The following is a 25,569-nucleotide window of genomic DNA, read 5'->3' on the forward strand; positions in this document are numbered from 1 at the left end:
AATAAATAATAATAATAATAAAAAAATCAGCCCTCGAAGGTCTGATACCACAGGCATTTCTTCCTCTTCAACCCAAACATCATGTGGAGTTTTTTTTTTTAATTTTAGTGTTTGATCTGACTGCCTGTGTTCACAAATTGAGAAAATAGTTTAAATTCATATTTTTAATAAATACTCTGCATTAGGGAACTCATTGTTACTAAAGTATTGCTCATGGGCAGATGGAGAAAGAAAAAAGTTTGTTCAATTATTTTGTTTTATTAATGCATTTGAGGGTTAAATTGTTTCCAAGGAAGCAGGAAATTTGCATAGCACCAATGTGCACGTCAAGAACTCATGAGCATCTTCTAGCTCTCTGAAAAGGTCTCTATTCCCTAAGATTAGAGTTTTTTTGGAGAAATTTCGAAGCAATGACACAGATGGTATGTATAATGCTTGACACTCACAGTTCAGTACATTAAGCACGTCAGTGAGGCCTCCAGAATTAACAAACACCTCATTCATGTGATTTTACATGATTCACATTTAAAAAAAAAAAAAAAAAAAAACGTTATGTGATTATTATGGTATCTTTAAAAGCATTTGGCAGAAAACAGTAGACCCATGTTTTGGAATGTCCTCTCAACGGTAAATTGCCAAAAGTGCAGTCTATGTCAGACATTTTAGAATTATTGTACAAGGTGTTGCCCTTGTAATATTATATGATCATAATTAAAATATCTATATTAAATTTAGAATGTAAATATATGCACTTTACAGACTTTCTAATATTATAAGACAGATAGAAGGATCTCAACCTGTAGGTATCATGCCATTTTTTTTCAATAATTTCATAATTCTAATAAACCAGCTCTTTAGGTTTAGGTTAAGGTAACTTTTTTCTTGAGGTCAGAGGTGGAGGGTTTGTTTTTCTACCTTGTTTGCACACATCATTACAACATTGAATTTAATATAGACAATAATCACATTGTATTTTATACAGGATAATGTGGCTACGATACATGACGGCAAACACAGTCACAGCGTACAAATGAGCATCACAATATTTTTCTTTTAGGAGGCCCATTTGTAACCAAAGCAAAACTAAAATAAAATGTAATGGAGGCAAACTAGACTAATGAAAAACAATCACAGTACACCATGGTGAAAATCAGTTATCTGTGCAAGGTTATTATTTGATACCCACTATGGAAATAAACTATACTCAATGCACCTAAAATCAGCTAAAAAACAAAATACTAACAGAAGCACAACAGATGATCTTATGCATTTTCTGTTGTATGGATTGACATGAAATATATATATATATGTATAAAAAAAACATTTATGTATCTATGCAAACTCTTAAGAGTTCCGATTAAGCATGTCATATTTCTTCAGTCTATGAATATACTGTAATTGGAATAACAAAAACCCTCATTTTCCCATCTTCCAAATTTCTTGACTAAAAGAAAACATCTTGCAACGCATACATTTACAAAATTATTTTACTATGATCATAGGAACATACTGTTCAGCAATTACACATTTTGTCATTAATAAAATATAGTTTTGACTTTTGCATTTTTTTCAATAATGCTGTGTTTGGGGACTAACTACACCAATTGTGTGCCCACTTGTGTCATACTCAAAAAAGCCTAGATCAGATTTGTCTAAAAGTTTTGACAAGAACAGGATCTTTTCATTGGTTAGATAATTTTGTCTTAAAATAACTAAAGATGTTCTTAAAGCAGGAACAACAAACTTTTCATGACATCCACAATAATCATCTTATTGTTAGTGCTTTAGTCAGGAGTGCATTTTTTGATGATGCCGGGTGAGATGGTATCTACGAGTAAAGCTTTTTCCACATTGAGTGCAGGGGAAAAGTTTGGTGCCATTATGAAGCTGTTGGTGAGCTTTGAGACTTTGTGGCCGACTAAAGCTTTTTCCACAATCAGGGCACTGGCATGGTCGAACGCCTGAGTGCTTCTGTTCATGCCTCCTCAAATCTCCCGACTGCCTGAAGCTTTCGCCGCACTGTGAACACAAGAAAGGTTTTTCACCTGTGTGTGTGCGGAGGTGAACATTCAGTTGCCCAGAGTGGACAAAACTCTTTCCGCACTGCTGACACGTGTAGGGTTTTTCTCCTGTGTGGATGCGCTGATGTTGCTTGAGGCTATTAAACCAGCTGAAGGCCTTACCGCAATCTGTGCACAGATACACCTTCTCTCCCTGCTTGAAGCAGCTGTGATTCTTGAAGCCCTTGATTGTGCTAAAGCTCTTGCAGCACTGGCTGCAGCTGTGAGGCTTTTCAACAGACAAAACACCCCCTTCTTGGAAACTCAGATATTTTACACTCATTTCTGGGTGGTGACGGCGGATGTGTTTGTAAAGATATCGCTCATCAGTGAAGGAGAAGGGGCAGTATGTGCAGGGAAAGATGTTGGCATTAACCAGGGCCGAGCTCTGGCGGTGGGTTTTGCGGCGTGAATGACTCTGCTGGTGGCGCTTCAAGCCAGAAGACTGGGTGAAGGACTTGAGGCACACTGTGCAACAGTAGGGCTTCTCCTTGGAGTGGATAGTGCGCTCATGGCGACGAAGGTTACACATACGGTTGAAGTAAAGGTTGCAGTGGGAGCAACAGTAAGATCCATCTCCCTGTTGAATGCACTCATGGGCTTTGAGAAGATCAAAATTACTGAAAGCTCTCAGGCATTCACCGCAGACATGCTGGGAAGCTGGTGCTTCCTGTGGTTCCTCCATCTTATTATGATCTTGTCCTGCACATTGGTGAGTTTTCAATGTCTCCAAATCAGAGAAACTTTGCTCACACTCAGTGCAGATAGGTAAACTCTTCTGCACTTCAACCTCAGCTGCTTGCTTATTTTTAGGTGGTCGGCCCCGTGATCGGCCAACAGGCACTTTTTTAGGGCAACTCCTGCCTCTCAGAGGGTTCTTTGGAGACCTCCTCAATCGAGTGGGAGGTTCATAGGTTGGGTCATGCTTGTCAGAATTTATCTCTGTATCACCCTCAGTTCCTGCTGTGAGCGAGCCGCTCTCAACTAATCTGAGGTACTCTCCATGGTGATGGCGTTTGAGATGTTGATATAAATTGAATTTGGCCACAAAAGAGAAGGAGCACTTAGTGCAAGGATATATGTCAGAAGGTCTGTCTGCATCTTTTTCTTTCTTTTCTTCTCCCTGGTGGGTTTGTTGGTGTCTTTTCAGACCTGTTGCTTGACTAAAACACTTCCTACAATGGCTGCAGCAATAAGGTTTCTCTTTAGAGTGAATAGTGCGTTGATGTCTCTTCAGATGACAAGATCTCAAAAAGTTCCGGCCACACTCACCACATTTATTTATTTCATCTGAGATCTCAGTAGCACAGTTTGCCTGGTCACTCAATCCATTACTGCATGTTTCGGACAAATCAGTGCAGTCTGACTTTTTTGAGTGATTCATGGGTTGTCCATTTAGGGTTGAAATTTGACCCTGACAGCTTTCCGTCATTGGCTGTGTATGGGTTGGAGGAGCTGCATCAGAGTCCAGAAGGCACTGGTCTACGTCTATAACTGTTGAGTGGTCTTCAGACTCAAGCGGCTGTGTCTGCATGAAGTGCACATACTGATCGGGATGTGAGCGCTTCACATGAACACGCAGATAAAAAATAGTTGGGAAGGAGTAATGGCAATGAGGACATGGGCAGTCCTGAGTTGCCTGTTCTTCAGTTGTACCTGAAAAAGAAATCAAATTACTGGAAAGCCATTAGGCCATGACAGATATCAGTACCAAATTCATTTCAGTCACTGTATTTAGCTGTTTCTACAAAGTAGTACAGAAGCCCCAAAGACTTTAAGCTATATAACTGAAATGTTTATGACATAATCACAATGGCTAAATTCAAATATGATATTACATGGTAAGGCAGTGCTTCCTAAAGAATAGCTCAAATAGTAGACCATGGCCCTAGCAAAGCCAAGGTCATGGGTTAGATTCCCAGGGAATGCATTAATAGATGTAATGTATACCCTGAATGTAATCTAAATTGTCTTAGATTAATAGCATCTGCCTAAATGCAAAAAGGTAAATGTAAAACGAGGGAGACCTGCCCCTAAAAATTCCATGCTCTGACTAGCAGCTGCCCATCTGTGACTATACCTCAAATACCAATGAAAGCGGAAATTAGGGAAAGCATTTACAGAAAAAACGTGCTTCCCTCTAAGGTGAATTACATCAGGAATTCTTAAATAACTTCTGGATTAACTCAGTGCCGAATTTTAGTAAAGATAATGACAAATCTGATTAAATTACAGAGTTAAGATACAGTAGATTTCATGAATTATTTACAATAATTCATGTGACTGAAGTCTATTTTAGGCTACTTGCCATGTCTACATCTAAAGACTGCATGACATTGTTTGCTGAATGCTTGGCACCACTCTGGTGAAGCTAACTTTAGGAAAAAAATGGAGATTAATAAACCCCCATTCCGAGTTGGGAAGAGAAAGTTTCTTGCTGACTTTTTTCAGGAGTAATTTTCCCTCTCTCTATCTTTCTACTTGTGGCATCAAAACTGATTATGTTGTGACCAAAACAAATCAAAATGACCGCATTGCATTCTTTTAACTGAAAAGCAACTCTTTGTCTAGATTTCCTTGTATAATGAACTCATTTATGCACACATTACATAGTATAACATATAAAAATTAAAAATTCAAGATGTAGTTACCTAGAGAAATGCATTTCTTATTCCAGATTTTATCCCAGATGGTCCCAAGTCCTTGAGCATATTCCTCAGCATACCAAACTCTAAATTCCTGCCCAGGGCTAATAGGGCGACAACAACGGAACAGAATACGTCCATTTTGCTGGAATGCAACAAGATTCTGTTCCGTCTCACTCCTTGAACACACCACAAACCTAAAGCAAGACACATGATTGAGACAACTACAAAATAAATGTGTAAACTACAATACAGGACAAAAGCACATAGAAGTACTTACTTCATCCAGTTAGAGTGAGTGTCCCTCTCTGCATCTATGTAACTATATTGATTATTGCCTCTGTAAATCTGGAGAGAAAAAGGCATTACTTATGTGTTTAGCCCAATACTTGTATTGAAATTACAATTATAACTAACAATGAAATTAATAAAACATTAAGGTTGACACTCACTACCCAAGAGTAGGCACTATCCAATGCCTTCTCCTCACAGGTTACCTCTCCATCAAAAGGTCCAAAATGCATCCCCAATGGCACAGTCTGGCCTTGGTTGAAAACCCCAAGTCCTGCATTAGAGATGCTTGACCGACCTATAACCAAGCCTTGTGGCAGTGTTAGCAGAGCTCTCTGAGGAATGCCCATAGCTGCTGGTGAGTCACATGTAAATAATGGTGGACCATGAACCTCACATTGGTCTATGAAGTGCTGGTGACACATCTCACAGTCTGCCAAAAAGCAAAGAGCACAAAAAGGATAGGGTATTGCAGACACAGAGCGCGTAAAAGGTAAACATTAAAGAGAGAGAATTCAAATTATGTTTTGAGTAAACATCTGCCTATTTAAGTTTGTATGTTATTTACTTACAGAAATGTTGGTCATTAAACATGCTATCCTGCTGTTCCTCCATCATCACACCAGAACAATTAGTAACAGAGCCTTGTATCTCTAAAGTATGCTCATCGCTTGGTGGCAAATCTGTCAGGAACCAGATCAAAAACAGTATTTTATTATAACATGTTACAGTGCTAACATTACTGAATAAAAATATCTTCACTTGAAGAAAAGTGTTATATCATTTGTTAGGTCGTAACTCACTTAGGAACAAAAAAACAAGATGTCAAGTTTTAATAAAACAACAGCAGAATAACTTGCGAATTACTGACATGGAAAAATTTAACATTCATTCTTTAAGCGAAGGCTGACACAATCTGACCTTGTTTTAACTGTTTAAATAGGCGTTTAATAATGACATACATTCCTGAAACCCAATTATCATTAATAGTTTAAACCAGATATTTAAATTCAAATAAAACGTTCAGAAAAATTAACAAGAGAGATACATTATTAAGTTTAAATGTCGATTTGATTAGTCTAAAGCTAGCATGGTAATCTATAGTTAGCTAACTACTTCGCTTTAGTATACAACAACACCCACCCGGACTGTCCGACATTGTTTCACTAAACGCAGTAAGTTGCACTTTTTACTCCTTAACACCGTAAGCACACTCGGACACTCAGATTATGCAGTCCTGTTGTACATTCAAGCTTACTAGCTGGATAGCGAACAAGAGACCAACTCAGCGCTTCCCAAAACAGGAAGTTGTAATACGTCGTCGTCTGACTGTGACGCCATCACTGTGCGTGTGGACTACAACTGCAACGAGACAACTCCGCTGAGTGCCGCCAAAAATGCCTCTCAAAACGTTAGAGCTGATTCGCTCGTAGTTGTGTGTGTAGTATAATCTATGGCCAGGGCTGGGTAGATTACTTTTAAATAGTGATGGGAAACCGAGGCTTTCTGAAGCGTTTGAGGCTTTCATCAAATTGTGCCGAAAAAAGGTTCATTACTCGAAGCTTTTAACACAGTGCACATTAGCGACATCTGGTGGTCAGACTTGTTTTCTCCACCATATCTAACAAATGGGGAGCAGATTTGAAAAAGCACATGACCAGACAAAGCTTCAGAAGTCCGTGACACACGGAATCACTCTTGTCTTGGATCAATACAGTTCTATCTGATCTAAACTAATCTCATCTAAATTAATTTGTGACAATGAGACCACAACTCCTGTCATGTGTAGCCTATTCAACGGATTCACATATTGATCAATAATATAAAATACACAATGATGTGATCATAATTGATCATTTGGGATGAGCAGTTTAACCCTTATATTCTGTTCAGGGTCTCTGAGACCCCAGCAATAAAACATGATTAAATGCATTTTCCTTTTATGTATCAGGTGAAGCGCCAAATTTTTCAAACCAGCTGTCCCGATTTTCCGATACTGCATGACGTTTGAAGCTTCAAACGTCATCAATCACGTGGTATTGTCATTTCGATACAAGCATCGGTACAGTGTGTGATACAATAGTGCTTTGAAAACTGCGTCGGAGCATCGGAGCCCCGGTATCAACTGTCCCATCACTACTTTTAAAATGTATTTCACTACAGATTACAAAATACATGCTTTAAAAAGTAATTTGTAACATATTTCGTTAGATTACCCAAGTCAGAATTGTGAAATGTAAACTCGCAATTTTACATCTCACAATTCTGACTTGGGTAATCTAACGAAATATGTTACAAATTACTTTTTAAAGCATGTATTTTGTAATTGTGAGTTACAATTGTGAGTTAATCCCCCGGTTTCACAGACAAGGCTTAACCCAAATCCTAGACTAAAATGCATGTTTGAGCTGTTTTAACTGAAAGCAACTTGTATCGACATATCTTAAAATATGTCATTGCCATTATTTTTTCTCAAGATGCACACCAGTAATGTTTTTTTTTTCTTTCTAGGGTACGTTAATAAAAGCTACTTCCTAATTCAACTAAGGGCTAATCCTGGCTTAATCTAAGCCCTGTCTGTGAAACCGGGCCTATATCTCCCAATTCTGACTTTATAAAAACACAATTGTGAGTTTAAATCTCGCAATTCTAAGAAAAAAAAGTCAGAATTGTGAGATGCAAACTCGCATTTGGAAGGAAAACAAATCAGAATTGTGAGATAAAAACTCACAAACTACTATTGTAAAACATGAAAACAGTTGTGGATTATTCAGGTAATGACAGGACAGTTAAGATTTATGCGTATTTAAATTTAGGAATGGGGCAATTTTTATAATTCATTTGTTGAGTGTAAACATCTGTTATGTTAATAGCTTACTCAGGACAGTACTAAATAAATATAACATGCAATTTTTATAAAACCTTCTTTGTTCAAATCTTGCATGTTCTGTAAGGGGTATGAACCTTATGAGCAGAAATGTAGCTTAGGATGCTGTCAGAGTCAGAGAATCACCAATTGCTGTTTACATTAATTGCTTGTCACAGTTTACATTAATGTTTAAATGAAATAAATGACATTAAAATTCAAAGTAATTACTTTGGTAATCTAAAATAGGCTACTTTGTGAATGTAACTGTAATTTGATTACCACCCATTTAAAATGTAACTGTAATGAAATACAGTAACTCAAATTATGTATTTTAAATACGTAACTAAGTTACATGTATTTCGTTATTCTCCAACCCTGTCTATGGTTTATTTCAGGTCACGTACGGCCAATATATCATATAGCTACACATGATTACAGTTGGAAAACAGCTGCACTAAATCCAGCACAACTGGCAGATCTTGAAAACAGAATTCAGGAACGCTGCATCACACAGGATCACATGCCTGGTATGAAAGGGGCAGTCATGTTTCATGTTATGTAAACCATAGACTGTAAAAAAAGATGGATGACGCGATGTCATCATTGATGTATTTTAAATACACAATTTAAAATTCTACCTATAAAATAATAGTCGATTCTGTTTCTAGAGCAATAATATTTTTGAAACGGCAAATTCAGTAGATTAACTCAATATAATATGCCACTAGAAACAACTCTAAAATGTCAGAAACGGTCCGGTCCTGCCATTTTAAATAAAGTTAAACTAAGAGATCGATTGCTGTAGACAGTGCTCTATAATTAATTAGAGTAGGCTATCATTAGTTTTGTCCTGCTAATTATTATTTTATACCCATAAAAATAATTAGTAACTGCCAGATAACGATCACCTGCTTTTTCCCGTCATGGCTAACATTAGGCGTGTTATCTTAACTAATAACATTTATTAATTAGCTTATAAAGCCCACATTTAACATTACCGAAAAAAGTTCAGTGATCCGTCAGATCCAGTTTACTGCTGAACAACTAATTTTGTCACTGTGAAATAACACCTAAATCGAAAATTAATAGTTATATATCGTCAATCTCCCCCTGAAGCTCTGACAGTCCTCAGAGAAGCTGTCAGTCATAACTGTCAATCATGACGACACGGCCCATTTCTAGAGCATCAAATTGCTAGCTAAAATCAAACTTATCACAAAAACGAACAATTGAATATCAGTGTGAAAACAACTACCTTAAATGACCAAAACCATCTTTCGGAAAATTTTATTTGAAGCGTAATTTACTTTTTTGTATTGAATCAAGTTCTGTACGTTTGAATGGAGAGGGTGAGGTTTATGACCTGTACTGCATCCAGCCACCAGGGGGCGATCAAAGAGCCTGCAGCTTCACTTTTCAGGACGTATGAGGCACACCCGATGTAAACCTAATGAAGCTGATGATCTGCTTGTGCTTGACCATATGATCTGTGAAGTGTGAACCTCTCAGAACTGTATTCCATTTCCAACATTCGTCAATTTCAAGTTTATTGTTTGAATGTGACTATTCATGGGTACCGACGACGTCACTTCCGTTATCCTCACTGCCATTTTTGTGACCAACATGGCAAGGAACACAGCAGCGCTTATTGTACTCATGATCATCTTTAGCTACAGCGCGAGCTTTCAAACAGCAATGCAAAACATTAATAACTATGATTGGGGCTGTCATAACATATTTGTATACACTATTGTAATAAACGTTGTGAATTCTTTGGGCTTAGTTGCTGTGTTTCTGCGTGCTACGAGAAGAACGCATCCACTTGAGCTACATTCTGACTACTTAGTTGAAGTTCATCTGTGCATGATTTTGTGCAAATAACAATTGTAATATGATGTTTATTTTGTATAAATCTCTGAATTATCTTATAAAGGATGTGTTCCGTTGAGTTAATTAACCTTCTAGCAAAGCACTTCAGTTTATGGGTGTTCATTATCTTCATCTTCAGCGCACACAGCTCAAACAGCAATGATGTTATCTAAATGAGATTATTTGAGAAAAAAAAAAAAAATCGATATTTGGAAAAAAAACAAACATCTGTTATTGTTTGTGACCCTTATTTATTACCTTCAACTGTGTTCTGTCCCTTAAAAACGTTCTACAGTAGTGTCCCCAAGAATAAGTTGATATAGGCTAACTTGTATATAATCCATCGCCATACACCGGAGAAAGTGTTACCAAAAAATCTATTGCCTAACAAAAAAAAATAAAAATAAAATTACATAAAATATCTAAATGCAAACAAGTCATTGCACAACATTATGCTACATAATAAAGAAACAAAATGCTAAATAAATAATAGCCTCTGTACGGACAATAAGGAAATTATTTTAATCAAACCATATTGTTGATGAAAATAATACGAGAACAATACAAGTGCTAGTTATTAATAATAATGCAATTTTTTTTAAAATTACAGTAATAGTAAACATCTTTAATAACTGTTTGAAATAACGTCATTGCTGTTTGAGCTGTGCGCGCTGAAACTGAACAGAATGAGTACTGAAGCGCTTTGCTAGAAGGTTAATTAACTCAATGGAACACATCCTATATAAGATAATTCAGATATTTATACAAAATAAACATTATATTACAACTAATATTTTCACAAAATCACGCACTGATGAACTTGAACTAAGTTAGTCATGTAATTCTGTTCTTCCCGTAACAACACGGCGAAACACAGCAACCCAAAGAATTCACGTTTTATTACAATAGTGTACACAATTATAATGTTATATATATGACAGCCTCTTAATGTTTTGCGTTGCTGTTTGAAAGCTTGCACTGAAGCTAAAGATGATCATCAGTACACAATAAAGCGCTGTGGGTTATTTACCTCAATGAAACTATATGAGATTAATCAGATATTTATACTACATAAATTTAATATTACAACTTATATCTGCACACAATGACACGAATGCACAAGTGAAGCTTGAACTAAGTTATGTTGCTAATAAGAATGTTTAACTCGCTCTTGCCACAACAACGTGCTAAAACAACAACTAAACACATTGAATTAACAATGTTTTATTACAATACTGTTCTCATTATAATGTTATGTATATGACAGTCCCAGTAGTTATTAATGTTGTGCATTGCTGTTTGGCTGTCAGTGGTCCCTTCTGATTGAAGCCAACCATTTATTCACGCCAATCTAACTCCTTGCGATCGAAAAAAAATTGTAGTTTGGGGTTTCTCTGACAACTGTTGTTACAGCTAACAGCACAACCTATCCTGGGCATATTGTAACCTTGAGTGAACCCATTAGGAGTGTTTCGTTGATCTTCCTCTGGTAGTTGTGGCTGCTGTGACCATAGACTGAAACAGATCGTGCAGCTGTGACCAGGCACAAAAATGGCGGCGATAAAGCACTGGTCCTATGGTCACATGGTCCTAATGAACAAGTAGCATTTAAAAGTTGCATAAATGAAAATTGTTTGCACATACATTTTCAACTACTAGCCTACTACTACTACTACTAATAAAAACAAGAAGAAGAAGGTTTTTGCATATTAGTCTGTTTCTAATTCTTGAGCAGCAATTCATGTTAGAATGATTTCTGAAGACTGGAGTAATGACTGCTGAAAATTGACAAAATTACAATTACAAAACTGTATTAATATTTTACATTTTACACTGTTTTTGTATTTATTTATTTTTTTCAAGTAAGTTCAGCCTTGTTTAACATAAGACTTCTTACAAAAACATTAAAATTATTCCACACTCCAATCAAGAAGGGGGTATGCGTGGTAATACAATGCTGTTTGCTAACTGCGACAATAGGAAAAAGAGCAGAGGAAGAACATAGCACATAGCTACGTGATTGACCTGAGCGCTTGAAAGTCCACTAGATAGTGTGTCGATTGCATCTTTCTGTGCTCATGGACAAAGGAGAATATTTTGAAAGGCTTGTGCACTCAATTGTGCATGAAACAAAGCGGAACGCAGACGTATAGGAGTAAGAAAGTATAGGAGGGTTGGGCTAAATGTTTAAATATGCTTTGAATGTTTAAATTACGTGGAGCAAATTGTAACACTCCTAATGCACAAGTTTTATTTTTCATTATTCTATTTATTTTGTATTTGTATAACAGGAGAAGTTTTGTAATTACCAAATACCTTTGTTTTGTTTTTTTATCAACCTTGGAAAAAAAAACAAAAATGACCTAAGCAAGAGTGCATTCTGTTTACTGCTTAGTGCTTAACAAACTATAGGACTGTACTGTACCAACTACCTCAGGGGGACTAAATGCCATTAAGTGGAACAAACTATGATTTGCACTACTGTCTGTTCAAAATAAATGAAAAGAAACTTAACATTGTGGAATTGTTCCTTTGTCCGGTAACACTTTAGTCCAATTCCCACTATGAACGAGAAGCTTATTAGCATACATATTGGCTGTTTATTGATACTGAAACCCTTATATATAAATGGCCTGTAACCCAGGAAGGCAGAGCTTTTATACTATTATGTCCATGAGGTAATGTGTTATACTTTGGTTCTGTTGTTTTTCCTGCTGTCTCCTTTTCCTCTTTTAGGATTTGTCCTGGACATAATTGGTGTTTGGTTGGAGGCTGGACCAGAGCAGAGACCTGGACTATAAATTCCCCCGGTATTCCTCTGGAGGGAGTTCTCTGCCTCTTTGAATGTTCATGACTGTTTGTTGTGGTAATATCTGTTAGCTGGTGGACATGTAGTGCGACAGATTGTGATTTCTGCTTTAACAGAGTGCTATTAGCCACTTTTGATACAGTGTGACCTTTATGTCTAGAACATCAGTGTCCTATTGATCATGTCTGTAACTTCTTAATTATTCTGGGAAGCCATAAGGGGTGAGTGCCTTGTTTTTTTTGTGTTTTTTTGTAGGCATTACTTTTTCTCAATGTTTATTTTTTAGATAAGGGCATGTTATTGCATGTGTTGTTTCTTTATTTTGGTTCGTAGGGTTGGTACTTCTTTTGTGCAAAAGTTAGTTTCAGTTTGTTTGTTGTTTTGGCATTAGCTTACATCTGAAGATTTTGCTTCTGAATTATTGTATTTTTTTCAAGAAATTGTTTTGTACACACAAAAATAATAAAGCCTTGAAAACGATCAAAAAGAGAAAATAAAAATGAGTAATTAAGAAGTATTGTTTTAGTATGTGTCATTTATGTTACACCCCTGACTAGGACCAGTGATTGTAACAATAATATATTACATATTATACTATAGACATTCAAACTGACCAATCAGTAGTCTACAGTTGCCCCTACTCTACTATAGTTTAAAAAAAAAATAAAAAATTGCAGGGAAATATCTCAGTTAACATCTCAGATTTTTACTTTAGGTGATTCAAGTGTGTTTGATTAGACATGGAACTGCAGTTTGCAGGGAGGGGCCGGCTCCAGGAGTGTAACTGTGTACCCCTGTATTTAGGAGGCCTTTCCACCTGTTGAAGAGCTCCTTTCAATGGACTTACTTTTGGTGTAGCGTGACATAAAAAACAAGTAGCCCAAAGAAAATGCTCTTACATGGTGGATTGGCTGAGCGGTATAAGGCATTTGATTAAGACTTCAGTCTATTTTGGGGCATGGGTTCAAATCCCATCATTGCCAGATGTGGTTTTAAAGAGCAGCTCCTCAAAGGCACGTAGGAATTTCAACAGATGTACTTGTGGCAAAGCGAGAAGTGATAAAAATTAAATCAATGAATGTAGGCGGAAAATGCCCCATGGAAAGCATTCTCACACGGTAGTTTGACCGAGTGGTCTAAGGCGCTGGATTTAGGCTCCAGTCTCTTTGGGGGCGTGGGTTTGAATCCCACCGCTGCCAGCTGTGCTTTTAAAGAGGGCCAGAAAGCTTAAGCGTGCTATGAAAAGGCGCAAAAGTGCTGGAAATCGAAGAAAACGCTTTCCTTGGCAACAGCCAGGGCCTTCAGGGACACGCAAGTCGGGCAGGATGCATCAATTTCTCCCACGACGCTTGTCTGATTACTAAGGCGGGGTGACTCGTTTTTATCCCTGGGCCCCGCCCTTCGTACGTGGGTTACTAAGCAATCGTGATTTAATCGTTTACAATTTGAGTCAATCCCCACATTGTTAGCTTACAATTATAATAATAACACTTTAAAAATGATTTTGAATGTAATAGTCATATTACAGTCTAAAATAATGGAAGCAGCCAACTTGACTCATTGATAGTTTTTGGTGAAATGACAACTACCTCGTGATTTTGAGTTGAACTGCGACACAGCTGGCTACCACTTTGGAGTAAGGCCCGAAGGCTTTGCTTAGCTGATTCAGGTGTGTCTGATTACAGATGGAAACTGCAGCCTGCAGGGAGGGGGGGCCTCCAGGGGTGCTTCTCAATTCTTATTTGTGCATCCTCGTTTCCTTTCCTCGCTTCCTTTCCTCGCGTCTTAGCTCCACCCCTTCAGGATGCGAGGGAAGGACGCAAGGAAAAGAAGTGAGGACGGAAGAATTGAATCAAGTGAAATGATATATTCTCGCTCCCTTTAGCGTCACTTCAAAGCGTCATCAGCTGCGCTCGAGGGATCTACCCATGTTATTAAAGTTTGGTTATTTAAAGAAATATAATATATTAATAAAGCAAGATGCCCCGTTGAAATATATGAGGTATAAAGTTTATTTAAACTGTAAAAGTAAAGCGTACATTTAAATTATTGTGACAGATATGAAGGGGGAGGTGAATTTATGCCTGCGTCAGGTTTCTCGACGAGAAAGACTTCCGCAAAGGATGCACCTCTGTACCCTCGCTCATGACTCCTCGGGCAGCCTCCTCACTCCTCGATCCTCGCCTCCTCATGGTGCAATTAGAGAATTGAGATGTCCTTCAAGATGGCTGAGCTCGATCGTTTTCCGGGTCATAGGATGGAGGACGGAGGAGCGAGGAAACAAGGAGGGATATTGAGAAGCACCCCAGGAGTGTAACTGCGCACCCCTGTATCTAGGAGGCCTTTCCACCTGTCGTGGAGCTCCTCAAAGTCACGTAGGAATTTCAACGGATGTACTTGTGACGAAGCGAGACATGATAAAAATGAAATCAATAAATGTAGGCGGAAAATGGCCCATGGAAGGCATTCTCATGTGGTAGCGTGGCCGAGCGGTCTAAGGCGCTGGATTAAGGCTCCAGTCTCTTCGGGGGCGTGGGTTCGAATCCCACCGCTGCCAAGACAGCCTTTTAGAAGGCTCTTGTGGCTGCTATGCCTGAGCAAAATAGACTGGAGAAGTGACACTGCATGCTCCCGGTCTCTTCTTTGGTCGCACTCGACGGACTTCAGAGCCTCAGTGAAGGTCCACAGCCGACGTTTTCTCTATTGCTGTAAAACAAATGGGCAGAACGGGGCCCACGAAGAGAGAGCCTCTAGGGGTCTAAGGCGCTGGATTTAGGCTCCAGTCTCTTTGGGGGCGTGGGTTCGAATCCCACCGCTGCCAGCTGTGCTTTTAAAGAGGGCCAGGCAGCTTAAGCGTGCTCCGAAAAGGCGCAAAAGTGCTGGGAATCGAAGAGAAACGCTTTCCTTGGCAACAGCCAGGGCCTTCACGGACACGCAAGTCGGGCAGAATGCGTCAATTTCTCCCACGACGCTTTTTTGATTACTAAGGCGGGGTGACTCGTTCTTACCCCTGGGCCCCGCCCTTCGTACGTGGGTTACTAAGCAATCGTGATTTAATTGTTTACACTTTGAATCAATCCCCGCATTGTTAGCTTACAATTATAATAATAACACTTTAAAAATGATTTTGAATGTAATAGTCATGTACAGTCTAAAATAATGGAAGCAGCCAACTTGACTCATTGATAGTTTTTGGTGAAATGACAACTACCTCATGATTTTGAGTTGAACTGCGACACAGCTGGCTGCCACTTTGGAGTAAGGCCCGAAGGCTTTGCTTAGCTGATTCAGGTGTGTCTGATTAGAGATGGAAACTGCAGCCTGCAGGGAGGGGGGGCCTCCAGGAGTGTAACTGCGCACCCCTGTATCTAGGAGGCCTTTCCACCTGCCTTTCCACCTGTCGTGGAGCTCCTCAAAGTCACGTAGGAATTTCAACGGATGTACTTGTGGCGAAGCGAGACATGATAAAAATGAAATCAATAAATGTATTCGGAAAATGGCCCATGGAAGGCATTCTCATGTGGTAGCGTGGCCGAGCGGTCTAAGGCGCTGGATTAAGGCTCCAGTCTCTTCGGGGGCGTGGGTTCGAATCCCACCGCTGCCAAGACAGCCTTTTAGAAGGCTCTTGTGGCTGCTATGCCTGAGCAAAATAGACTGGAGAAGTGACACTGCTTGCTCCCGTTCTCTTCCTTGGCCGCACTCGACGGGCTTCAGAGCCTCAGTGAAGGTCCACAGCCGACGCTTTCTCTATTGCTGTAAAACAAATGGGCAGAACGGGGCCCACGAAGAGAGCCCCGGCAGGGTAGCGTGGCCGAGGGGTCTAAGGCGCTGGATTTAGGCTCCAGTCTCTTCGGGGGCGTGGGTTCGAATCCCACCGCTGCCAGCTGTGCTTTTATAGAGGGCCAGGCAGCTTAAGCGTGCTCCGAAAAGGCGCAAAAGTGCTGGGAATCGAAGAAAACGCTTTCCTTGGCAACAGGCAGGCTGACTCGTTCCTACCCCTGGGCCCCGCCCTTCGTACGTGGGTTACTAAGCAATCGTGATTTAATCGTTTACACTTTGAGTCAATCCCCGCATTGTTAGCTTAAAATTATAATAATAACACTTTAAAAATGAATTTGAATGTAATAGTCATGTACAGTCTAAAATAATGGAAGCAGCCAACTTGACTCATTGATAGTTTTTGGTGAAATGACAACTACCCTCGTGATTTTGAGTTGAACTGCGACACAGCTGGCTTGCCACTTTGGAGTAAGGCCCGAAGGCTTTGCTTAGCTGATTCAGGTGTGTCTGATTAGAGATGGAAACTGCAGCCTGCAGGGAGGGGGGGCCTCCAGGAGTGTAACTGCGCACCCCTGTATCTAGGAGGCCTTTCCACCTGTCGTGGAGCTCCTCAAAGTCACGTAGGAATTTCAATGGATGTACTTTGTGGCGAAGCGAGACATGATAAAAATGAAATCAATAAATGTAGGAAGAAAATGGCCCATGGAAGGCATTCTCATGTGGTAGCGTGGCCGAGCGGTCTAAGGCGCTGGATTAAGGCTCCAGTCTCTTCGGGGGCGTGGGTTCGAATCCCACCGCTGCCAAGACAGCCTTTTAGAAGGCTCTTGTGGCTGCTATGCCTGAGCAAAATAGACTGGAGAAGTGACACTGCTTGCTCCCGGTCTCTTCCTTGGCCGCACTCGACGGGCTTCAGAGCCTCAGTGAAGGTCCACAGCCGACGTTTTCTCTATTGCTGTAAAACAAATGGGCAGAGCCCCGGCAGGGTAGCGTGGCCGAGGGGTCTAAGGCGCTGGATTTAGGCTCCAGTCTCTTCGGGGGCGTGGGTTCGAATCCCACCGCTGCCAGCTGTGCTTTTAAAGAGGGCCAGGAAGCTTAAGCGTGCTCCGAAAAGGCGCAAAAGTGCTGGGAATCGAAGAAAACGCTTTCCTTGGCAACAGGCAGGCTGACTCGTTCCTACCCCTGGGCCCCGTCCTTCGTACGTGGGTTACTAAGCAATCGTGATTTAATCGTTTACACTTTGAGTCAATCCCCGCATTGTTAGCTTAAAATTATAATAATAACACTTTAAAAATGAATTTGAATGTAATAGTCATGTACAGTCTAAAATAATGGAAGCAGCCAACTTGACTCATTGATAGTTTTTGGTGAAATGACAACTACCTCATGATTTTGAGTTGAACTGCGACACAGCTGGCTTCCACTTTGGAGTAAGGCCCGAAGGCGTTGCTTAGCTGATTCAGGTGTGTTCTGATTAGAGATGGAAACTGCAGCCTGCAGGGAGGGGGGGCCTCCAGGAGTGTAACTGCGCACCCCTGTATCTAGGAGGCCTTTCCACCTGTCGTGGAGCTCCTCAAAGTCACGTAGGAATTTCAACGGATGTACTTGTGGCGAAGCGAGACATGATAAAAATGAAATCAATAAATGTATTCGGAAAATGGCCCATGGAAGGCATTCTCATGTGGTAGCGTGGCCGAGCGGTCTAAGGCGCTGGATTAAGGCTCCAGTCTCTTCGGGGGCGTGGGTTCGAATCCCACCGCTGCCAAGACAGCCTTTTAGAAGGCTCTTGTGGCTGCTATGCCTGAGCAAAATAGACTGGAGAAGTGACACTGCATGCTCCCGGTCTCTTCCTTGGCCGCACTCGACGGGCTTCAGAGCCTCAGTGAAGGTCCACAGCCGACGTTTTCTCTATTGCTGTAAAACAAATGGGCAGAACGGGGCCCACGAAGAGAGAGCCCCGGCAGGGTAGCGTGGCCGAGGGGTCTAAGGCGCTGGATTTAGGCTCCAGTCTCTTCGGGGGCGTGGGTTCGAATCCCACCGCTGCCAGCTGTGCTTTTAAAGAGGGCCAGGACAGCTTAAGCGTGCTCCGAAAAGGCGCAAAAGTGCTGGGAATCGAAGAAAACGCTTTCCTTGGCAACAGCCAGGGCCTTCAGGGACACGCAAGTCGGGCAGAATGCGTCAATTTCTCCCACGACGCTTTTTTGATTACTAAGGCGGGGTGACTCGTTCTTACCCCTGGGCCCCGCCCTTCGTACGTGGGTTACTAAGCAATCGTGATTTAATTGTTTACACTTTGAATCAATCCCCGCATTGTTAGCTTACAATTATAATAATAACACTTTAAAAATGAATTTTGAATGTAATAGTCATGTACAGTCTAAAATAATGGAAGCAGCCAACTTGACTCATTGATAGTTTTTGGTGAAATGACAACTACCTCATGATTTTGAGTTGAACTGCGACACAGCTGGCTGCCACTTTGGAGTAAGGCCCGAAGGCTTTGCTTAGCTGATTCAGGTGTGTCTGATTAGAGATGGAAACTGCAGCCTGCAGGGAGGGGGGGCCTCCAGGAGTGTAACTGCGCACCCCTGTATCTAGGAGGCCTTTCCACCTGTCGTGGAGCTCCTCAAAGTCACGTAGGAATTTCAACGGATGTACTTGTGGCGAAGCGAGACATGATAAAAATGAAATCAATAAATGTAGGCGGAAAATGGCCCATGGAAGGCATTCTCATGTGGTAGCGTGGCCGAGCGGTCTAAGGCGCTGGATTAAGGCTCCAGTCTCTTCGGGGGCGTGGGTTCGAATCCCACCGCTGCCAAGACAGCCTTTTAGAAGGCTCTTGTGGCTGCTATGCCTGAGCAAAATAGACTGGAGAAGTGACACTGCTTGCTCCCGTTCTCTTCCTTGGCCGCACTCGACGGGCTTCAGAGCCTCAGTGAAGGTCCACAGCCGACGTTTTCTCTATTGCTGTAAAACAAATGGGCAGAACGAGGCCCAAGAAGAGAGCCCCGGCAGGGTAGCGTGGCAGAGCGGTCTAAGGCGCTGGATTAAGGCTCCAGTCTCTTCGGGGGCGTGGGTTCGAATCCCACCGCTGCCAAGACAGCCTTTTAGAATGCTCTTGTGGCTGCTATGCCTGAGCAAAATAGACTGGAGAAGTGACACTGCTTGCTCCCGTTCTCTTCTTTGGCCGCACTCGACGGGCTTCAGAGCCTCAGTGAAGGTCCACAGCCGACGTTTTCTCTATTGCTGTAAAACAAATGGGCAGAACGAGGCCCACGAAGAGAGCCCCGGCAGGGTAGCGTGGCCGAGGGGTCTAAGGCGCTGGATTTAGGCTCCAGTCTCTTCGGGGGCGTGGGTTCGAATCCCACCGCTGCCAGCTGTGCTTTTAAAGAGGGCCAGGAAGCTTAAGCGTGCTCCGAAAAGGCGCAAAAGTGCTGGGAATCGAAGAAAACGCTTTCCTTGGCAACAGGCAGGCTGACTCGTTCCTACCCCTGGGCCCCGTCCTTCGTACGTGGGTTACTAAGCAATCGTGATTTAATCGTTTACACTTTGAGTCAATCCCCGCATTGTTAGCTTAAAATTATAATAATAACACTTTAAAAATGAATTTGAATGTAATAGTCATGTACAGTCTAAAATAATGGAAGCAGCCAACTTGACTCATTGATAGTTTTTGGTGAAATGACAACTACCCCGTGATTTTGAGTTGAACTGCGACACAGCTGGCTTCCACTTTGGAGTAAGGCCCGAAGGCGTTGCTTAGCTGATTCAGGTGTGTTTGATTAGAGATGGAAACTGTAGCCTGCAGGGAGGGGGGGCCTCCAGGAGTGTAACTGCGCACCCCTGTATCTAGGAGGCCTTTCCACCTGTCGTGGAGCTCCTCAAAGGCACGTAGGAATTTCAATGGATGTACTTTTGGCGAAGCGAGACATGATAAAAATGAAATCAATAAATGTAGGAAGAAAATGGCCCATGGAAGGCATTCTCATGTGGTAGCGTGGCCGAGCGGTCTAAGGCGCTGGATTAAGGCTCCAGTCTCTTCGGGGGCGTGGGTTCGAATCCCACCGCTGCCAAGACAGCCTTTTAGAATGCTCTTGTGGCTGCTATGCCTGAGCAAAATAGACTGGAGAAGTGACACTGCATGCTCCCGGTCTCTTCTTTGGTCGCACTCGACGGGCTTCAGAGCCTCAGTGAAGGTCCACAGCCGACGTTTTCTCTATTGCTGTAAAACAAATGGGCAGAACGGGGCCCACGAAGAGAGAGCCCCGGCAGGGTAGCGTGGCCGAGGGGTCTAAGGCGCTGGATTTAGGCTCCAGTCTCTTCGGGGGCGTGGGTTCGAATCCCACCGCTGCCAGCTGTGCTTTTAAAGAGGGCCAGGAAGCTTAAGCGTGCTCCGAAAAGGCGCAAAAGTGCTGGGAATCGAAGAAAACGCTTTCCTTGGCAACAGCCAGGGCCTTCAGGGACACGCAAGTCGGGCAGAATGCGTCAATTTCTCCCACGACGCTTATTTGATTACTAAGGCGGGGTGACTCGTTCTTACCCCTGGGCCCCGCCCTTCGTACGTGGGTTACTAAGCAATCGTGATTTAATTTTTTACACTTTGAATCAATCCCCGCATTGTTAGCTTACAATTATAATAATAACACTTTAAAAATGAATTTGAATGTAATAGTCATGTACAGTCTAAAATAATGGAAGCAGCCAACTTGACTCATTGATAGTTTTTGGTGAAATGACAACTACCTCATGATTTTGAGTTGAACTGCGACACAGCTGGCTGCCACTTTGGAGTAAGGCCCGAAGGCTTTGCTTAGCTGATTCAGGTGTGTCTGATTAGAGATGGAAACTGCAGCCTGCAGGGAGGGGGGGCCTCCAGGAGTGTAACTGCGCACCCCTGTATCTAGGAGGCCTTTCCACCTGTCGTGGAGCTCCTCAAAGTCACGTAGGAATTTCAACGGATGTACTTGTGGCGAAGCGAGACATGATAAAAATGAAATCAATAAATGTAGGCGGAAAATGGCCCATGGAAGGCATTCTCATGTGGTAGCGTGGCCGAGCGGTCTAAGGCGCTGGATAAGGTAGTCTCTTCGGGGGCGTGGGTTGAATCCCACCGCTGCCAAGAAAATGGCCCATGGAACTGCTTGCTCCCGTTCTCTTCCTTGGGCACGGGCTTCTCATGAAGGTCCACAGCCGGTATTGCGTAAAACAAATGGCGTGGCGAGCGGTCTAAGGCGCTGGATTAAGGCTCCAGTCTCTTCGGGGGCGTGGGTTCGAATCCCACCGCTGCCAAGACAGCCTTTTAGAAGGCTCTTGTGGCTGCTATGCCTGAGCAAAATAGACTGGAGAAGTGACACTGCTTGCTCCCGTTCTCTTCTTTGGCCGCACTCGACGGGCTTCAGAGCCTCAGTGAAGGTCCACAGCCGACGTTTTCTCTATTGCTGTAAAACAAATGGGCAGAACGGGGCCCACGAAGAGAGAGCCCCGGCAGGGTAGCGTGGCCGAGGGGTCTAAGGCGCTGGATTTAGGCTCCAGTCTCTTCGGGGGCGTGGGTTCGAATCCCACCGCTGCCAGCTGTGCTTTTAAAGAGGGCCAGGAAGCTTAAGCGTGCTCCGAAAAGGCGCAAAAGTGCTGGGAATCGAAGAAAACGCTTTCCTTGGCAACAGGCAGGCTGACTCGTTCCTACCCCTGGGCCCCGTCCTTCGTACGTGGGTTACTAAGCAATCGTGATTTAATCGTTTACACTTTGAGTCAATCCCCGCATTGTTAGCTTAAAATTATAATAATAACACTTTAAAAATGAATTTGAATGTAATAGTCATGTACAGTCTAAAATAATGGAAGCAGCCAACTTGACTCATTGATAGTTTTTGGTGAAATGACAACTACCCCGTGATTTTGAGTTGAACTGCGACACAGCTGGCTTCCACTTTGGAGTAAGGCCCGAAGGCGTTGCTTAGCTGATTCAGGTGTGTTTGATTAGAGATGGAAACTGTAGCCTGCAGGGAGGGGGGGCCTCCAGGAGTGTAACTGCGCACCCCTGTATCTAGGAGGCCTTTCCACCTGTCGTGGAGCTCCTGAAAGTCACGTAGGAATTTCAATGGATGTACTTTTGGCGAAGCGAGACATGATAAAAATGAAATCAATAAATGTAGGAAGAAAATGGCCCATGGAAGGCATTCTCATGTGGTAGCGTGGCCGAGCGGTCTAAGGCGCTGGATTAAGGCTCCAGTCTCTTCGGGGGCGTGGGTTCGAATCCCACCGCTGCCAAGACAGCCTTTTAGAATGCTCTTGTGGCTGCTATGCCTGAGCAAAATAGACTGGAGAAGTGACACTGCATGCTCCCGGTCTCTTCTTTGGTCGCACTCGACGGGCTTCAGAGCCTCAGTGAAGGTCCACAGCCGACGTTTTCTCTATTGCTGTAAAACAAATGGGCAGAACGGGGCCCACGAAGAGAGAGCCCCGGCAGGGTAGCGTGGCCGAGGGGTCTAAGGCGCTGGATTTAGGCTCCAGTCTCTTCGGGGGCGTGGGTTCGAATCCCACCGCTGCCAGCTGTGCTTTTAAAGAGGGCCAGGAAGCTTAAGCGTGCTCCGAAAAGGCGCAAAAGTGCTGGGAATCGAAGAAAACGCTTTCCTTGGCAACAGGCAGGCTGACTCGTTCCTACCCCTGGGCCCCGTCCTTCGTACGTGGGTTACTAAGCAATCGTGATTTAATCGTTTACACTTTGAGTCAATCCCCGCATTGTTAGCTTAAAATTATAATAATAACACTTTAAAAATGAATTTGAATGTAATAGTCATGTACAGTCTAAAATAATGGAAGCAGCCAACTTGACTCATTGATAGTTTTTGGTGAAATGACAACTACCCCGTGATTTTGAGTTGAACTGCGACACAGCTGGCTTCCACTTTGGAGTAAGGCCCGAAGGCGTTGCTTAGCTGATTCAGGTGTGTCTGATTAGAGATGGAAACTGCAGCCTGCAGGGAGGGGGGCCTCCAGGAGTGTAACTGCGCACCCCTGTATCTAGGAGGCCTTTCCACCTGTCGTGGAGCTCCTCAAAGTCACGTAGGAATTTCAACGGATGTACTTGTGGCGAAGCGAGACATGATAAAAATGAAATCAATAAATGTAGGCGGAAAATGGCCCATGGAAGGCATTCTCATGTGGTAGCGTGGCCGAGCGGTCTAAGGCGCTGGATTAAGGCTCCAGTCTCTTCGGGGGCGTGGGTTCGAATCCCACCGCTGCCAAGACAGCCTTTTAGAAGGCTCTTGTGGCTGCTATGCCTGAGCAAAATAGACTGGAGAAGTGACACTGCATGCTCCCGGTCTCTTCTTTGGTCGCACTCGACGGGCTTCAGAGCCTCAGTGAAGGTCCACAGCCGACGTTTTCTCTATTGCTGTAAAACAAATGGGCAGAACGGGGCCCACGAAGAGAGAGCCCCGGCAGGGTAGCGTGGCCGAGGGGTCTAAGGCGCTGGATTTAGGCTCCAGTCTCTTCGGGGGCGTGGGTTCGAATCCCACCGCTGCCAGCTGTGCTTTTAAAGAGGGCCAGGACAGCTTAAGCGTGCTCCGAAAAGGCGCAAAAGTGCTGGGAATCGAAGAGAAACGCTTTCCTTGGCAACAGCCAGGGCCTTCAGGGACACGCAAGTCGGGCAGGCAGGCTGACTCGTTCCTACCCCTGGGCCCCGCCCTTCGTACGTGGGTTACTAAGCAATCGTGATTTAATCGTTTACACTTTGAGTCAATCCCCGCATTGTTAGCTTAACAATTATAATAATAACACTTTAAAAATGAATTTGAATGTAATAGTCATGTACAGTCTAAAATAATGGAAGCAGCCAACTTGACTCATTGATAGTTTTTGGTGAAATGACAACTACCTCGTGATTTTGAGTTGAACTGCGACACAGCTGGCTTCCACTTTGGAGTAAGGCCCGAAGGCTTTGCTTAGCTGATTCAGGTGTGTCTGATTAGAGATGGAAACTGCAGCCTGCAGGGAGGGGGGGCCTCCAGGAGTGTAACTGCGCACCCCTGTATCTAGGAGGCCTTTCCACCTGTCGTGGAGCTCCTCAAAGTCACGTAGGAATTTCAACGGATGTACTTTTGGCGAAGCGAGACATGATAAAAATGAAATCAATAAATGTAGGAAGAAAATGGCCCATGGAAGGCATTCTCATGTGGTAGCGTGGCCGAGCGGTCTAAGGCGCTGGATTAAGGCTCCAGTCTCTTCGGGGGCGTGGGTTCGAATCCCACCGCTGCCAAGACAGCCTTTTAGAATGCTCTTGTGGCTGCTATGCCTGAGCAAAATAGACTGGAGAAGTGACACTGCATGCTCCCGGTCTCTTCTTTGGTCGCACTCGACGGGCTTCAGAGCCTCAGTGAAGGTCCACAGCCGACGTTTTCTCTATTGCTGTAAAACAAATGGGCAGAACGGGGCCCACGAAGAGAGCCCCGGCAGGGTAGCGTGGCCGAGGGGTCTAAGGCGCTGGATTTAGGCTCCAGTCTCTTCGGGGGCGTGGGTTCGAATCCCACCGCTGCCAGCTGTGCTTTTAAAGAGGGCCAGGCAGCTTAAGCGTGCTCCGAAAAGGCGCAAAAGTGCTGGGAATCGAAGAAAACGCTTTCCTTGGCAACAGGCAGGCTGACTCGTTCCTACCCCTGGGCCCCGTCCTTCGTACGTGGGTTACTAAGCAATCGTGATTTAATCGTTTACACTTTGAGTCAATCCCCGCATTGTTAGCTTAAAATTATAATAATAACACTTTAAAAATGAATTTGAATGTAATAGTCATGTACAGTCTAAAATAATGGAAGCAGCCAACTTGACTCATTGATAGTTTTTGGTGAAATGACAACTACCCCGTGATTTTGAGTTGAACTGCGACACAGCTGGCTTCCACTTTGGAGTAAGGCCCGAAGGCGTTGCTTAGCTGATTCAGGTGTGTCTGATTAGAGATGGAAACTGCAGCCTGCAGGGAGGGGGGGCCTCCAGGAGTGTAACTGCGCACCCCTGTATCTAGGAGGCCTTTCCACCTGTCGTGGAGCTCCTCAAAGTCACGTAGGAATTTCAACGGATGTACTTGTGGCGAAGCGAGACATGATAAAAATGAAATCAATAAATGTAGGCGGAAAATGGCCCATGGAAGGCATTCTCATGTGGTAGCGTGGCCGAGCGGTCTAAGGCGCTGGATTAAGGCTCCAGTCTCTTCGGGGGCGTGGGTTCGAATCCCACCGCTGCCAAGACAGCCTTTTAGAA

The 25,569-nt window shown here is 43.1% G+C and overlaps 1 protein-coding gene and 20 non-coding genes across 21 annotated transcripts; 20 read left to right on the top strand and 1 right to left on the bottom strand.

The window, feature by feature from the left end:
- Positions 1-1,469: 1,469 nt before the first annotated feature.
- Positions 1,470-6,346, bottom strand: prdm9 (PR domain containing 9). Its single transcript, XM_048170181.1, has 6 exons — positions 6,140-6,346; positions 5,569-5,679; positions 5,158-5,429; positions 4,986-5,053; positions 4,712-4,902; positions 1,470-3,716 (listed from the first exon to the last, which is right to left on the bottom strand). Exons 1-6 carry the CDS (start codon positions 6,153-6,155, stop codon positions 1,789-1,791), a joined length of 2,586 nt encoding a protein of 861 aa, XP_048026138.1. The 5' UTR covers positions 6,156-6,346; the 3' UTR covers positions 1,470-1,788.
- An 8,672-nt stretch (positions 6,347-15,018) lies between these two features.
- On the top strand, positions 15,019-15,100 carry trnal-aag. The gene has a single exon. It is a non-coding gene; the product is annotated as a tRNA-Leu (tRNA).
- A 965-nt stretch (positions 15,101-16,065) lies between these two features.
- trnal-aag lies at positions 16,066-16,147 on the top strand. Its single transcript has one exon. It is a non-coding gene; the product is annotated as a tRNA-Leu (tRNA).
- A 197-nt stretch (positions 16,148-16,344) lies between these two features.
- On the top strand, positions 16,345-16,426 carry trnal-uag. The gene has a single exon. It is a non-coding gene; the product is annotated as a tRNA-Leu (tRNA).
- A 618-nt stretch (positions 16,427-17,044) lies between these two features.
- trnal-aag lies at positions 17,045-17,126 on the top strand. Its single transcript has one exon. It is a non-coding gene; the product is annotated as a tRNA-Leu (tRNA).
- A 179-nt stretch (positions 17,127-17,305) lies between these two features.
- On the top strand, positions 17,306-17,387 carry trnal-uag. Its single transcript has one exon. It is a non-coding gene; the product is annotated as a tRNA-Leu (tRNA).
- A 616-nt stretch (positions 17,388-18,003) lies between these two features.
- On the top strand, positions 18,004-18,085 carry trnal-aag. Its single transcript has one exon. It is a non-coding gene; the product is annotated as a tRNA-Leu (tRNA).
- A 199-nt stretch (positions 18,086-18,284) lies between these two features.
- Positions 18,285-18,366, top strand: trnal-uag. Its single transcript has one exon. It is a non-coding gene; the product is annotated as a tRNA-Leu (tRNA).
- A 690-nt stretch (positions 18,367-19,056) lies between these two features.
- Positions 19,057-19,138, top strand: trnal-aag. The gene has a single exon. It is a non-coding gene; the product is annotated as a tRNA-Leu (tRNA).
- A 197-nt stretch (positions 19,139-19,335) lies between these two features.
- trnal-aag lies at positions 19,336-19,417 on the top strand. Its single transcript has one exon. It is a non-coding gene; the product is annotated as a tRNA-Leu (tRNA).
- Positions 19,418-19,614: 197 nt separating this feature from the next.
- Positions 19,615-19,696, top strand: trnal-uag. The gene has a single exon. It is a non-coding gene; the product is annotated as a tRNA-Leu (tRNA).
- Positions 19,697-20,311: 615 nt separating this feature from the next.
- Positions 20,312-20,393, top strand: trnal-aag. The gene has a single exon. It is a non-coding gene; the product is annotated as a tRNA-Leu (tRNA).
- Positions 20,394-20,592: 199 nt separating this feature from the next.
- trnal-uag lies at positions 20,593-20,674 on the top strand. The gene has a single exon. It is a non-coding gene; the product is annotated as a tRNA-Leu (tRNA).
- Positions 20,675-21,808: 1,134 nt separating this feature from the next.
- On the top strand, positions 21,809-21,890 carry trnal-uag. The gene has a single exon. It is a non-coding gene; the product is annotated as a tRNA-Leu (tRNA).
- Positions 21,891-22,505: 615 nt separating this feature from the next.
- Positions 22,506-22,587, top strand: trnal-aag. The gene has a single exon. It is a non-coding gene; the product is annotated as a tRNA-Leu (tRNA).
- A 199-nt stretch (positions 22,588-22,786) lies between these two features.
- On the top strand, positions 22,787-22,868 carry trnal-uag. The gene has a single exon. It is a non-coding gene; the product is annotated as a tRNA-Leu (tRNA).
- A 614-nt stretch (positions 22,869-23,482) lies between these two features.
- trnal-aag lies at positions 23,483-23,564 on the top strand. The gene has a single exon. It is a non-coding gene; the product is annotated as a tRNA-Leu (tRNA).
- Positions 23,565-23,763: 199 nt separating this feature from the next.
- On the top strand, positions 23,764-23,845 carry trnal-uag. Its single transcript has one exon. It is a non-coding gene; the product is annotated as a tRNA-Leu (tRNA).
- A 650-nt stretch (positions 23,846-24,495) lies between these two features.
- On the top strand, positions 24,496-24,577 carry trnal-aag. Its single transcript has one exon. It is a non-coding gene; the product is annotated as a tRNA-Leu (tRNA).
- Positions 24,578-24,774: 197 nt separating this feature from the next.
- trnal-uag lies at positions 24,775-24,856 on the top strand. The gene has a single exon. It is a non-coding gene; the product is annotated as a tRNA-Leu (tRNA).
- A 615-nt stretch (positions 24,857-25,471) lies between these two features.
- trnal-aag lies at positions 25,472-25,553 on the top strand. Its single transcript has one exon. It is a non-coding gene; the product is annotated as a tRNA-Leu (tRNA).
- The last annotated feature ends 16 nt before the right edge of the window (positions 25,554-25,569 follow it).

The sequence above is a fragment of the Megalobrama amblycephala genome, linkage group LG20, assembly GCF_018812025.1.
Source record: "Megalobrama amblycephala isolate DHTTF-2021 linkage group LG20, ASM1881202v1, whole genome shotgun sequence".
NCBI lineage: Eukaryota > Metazoa > Chordata > Actinopteri > Cypriniformes > Xenocyprididae > Megalobrama > Megalobrama amblycephala.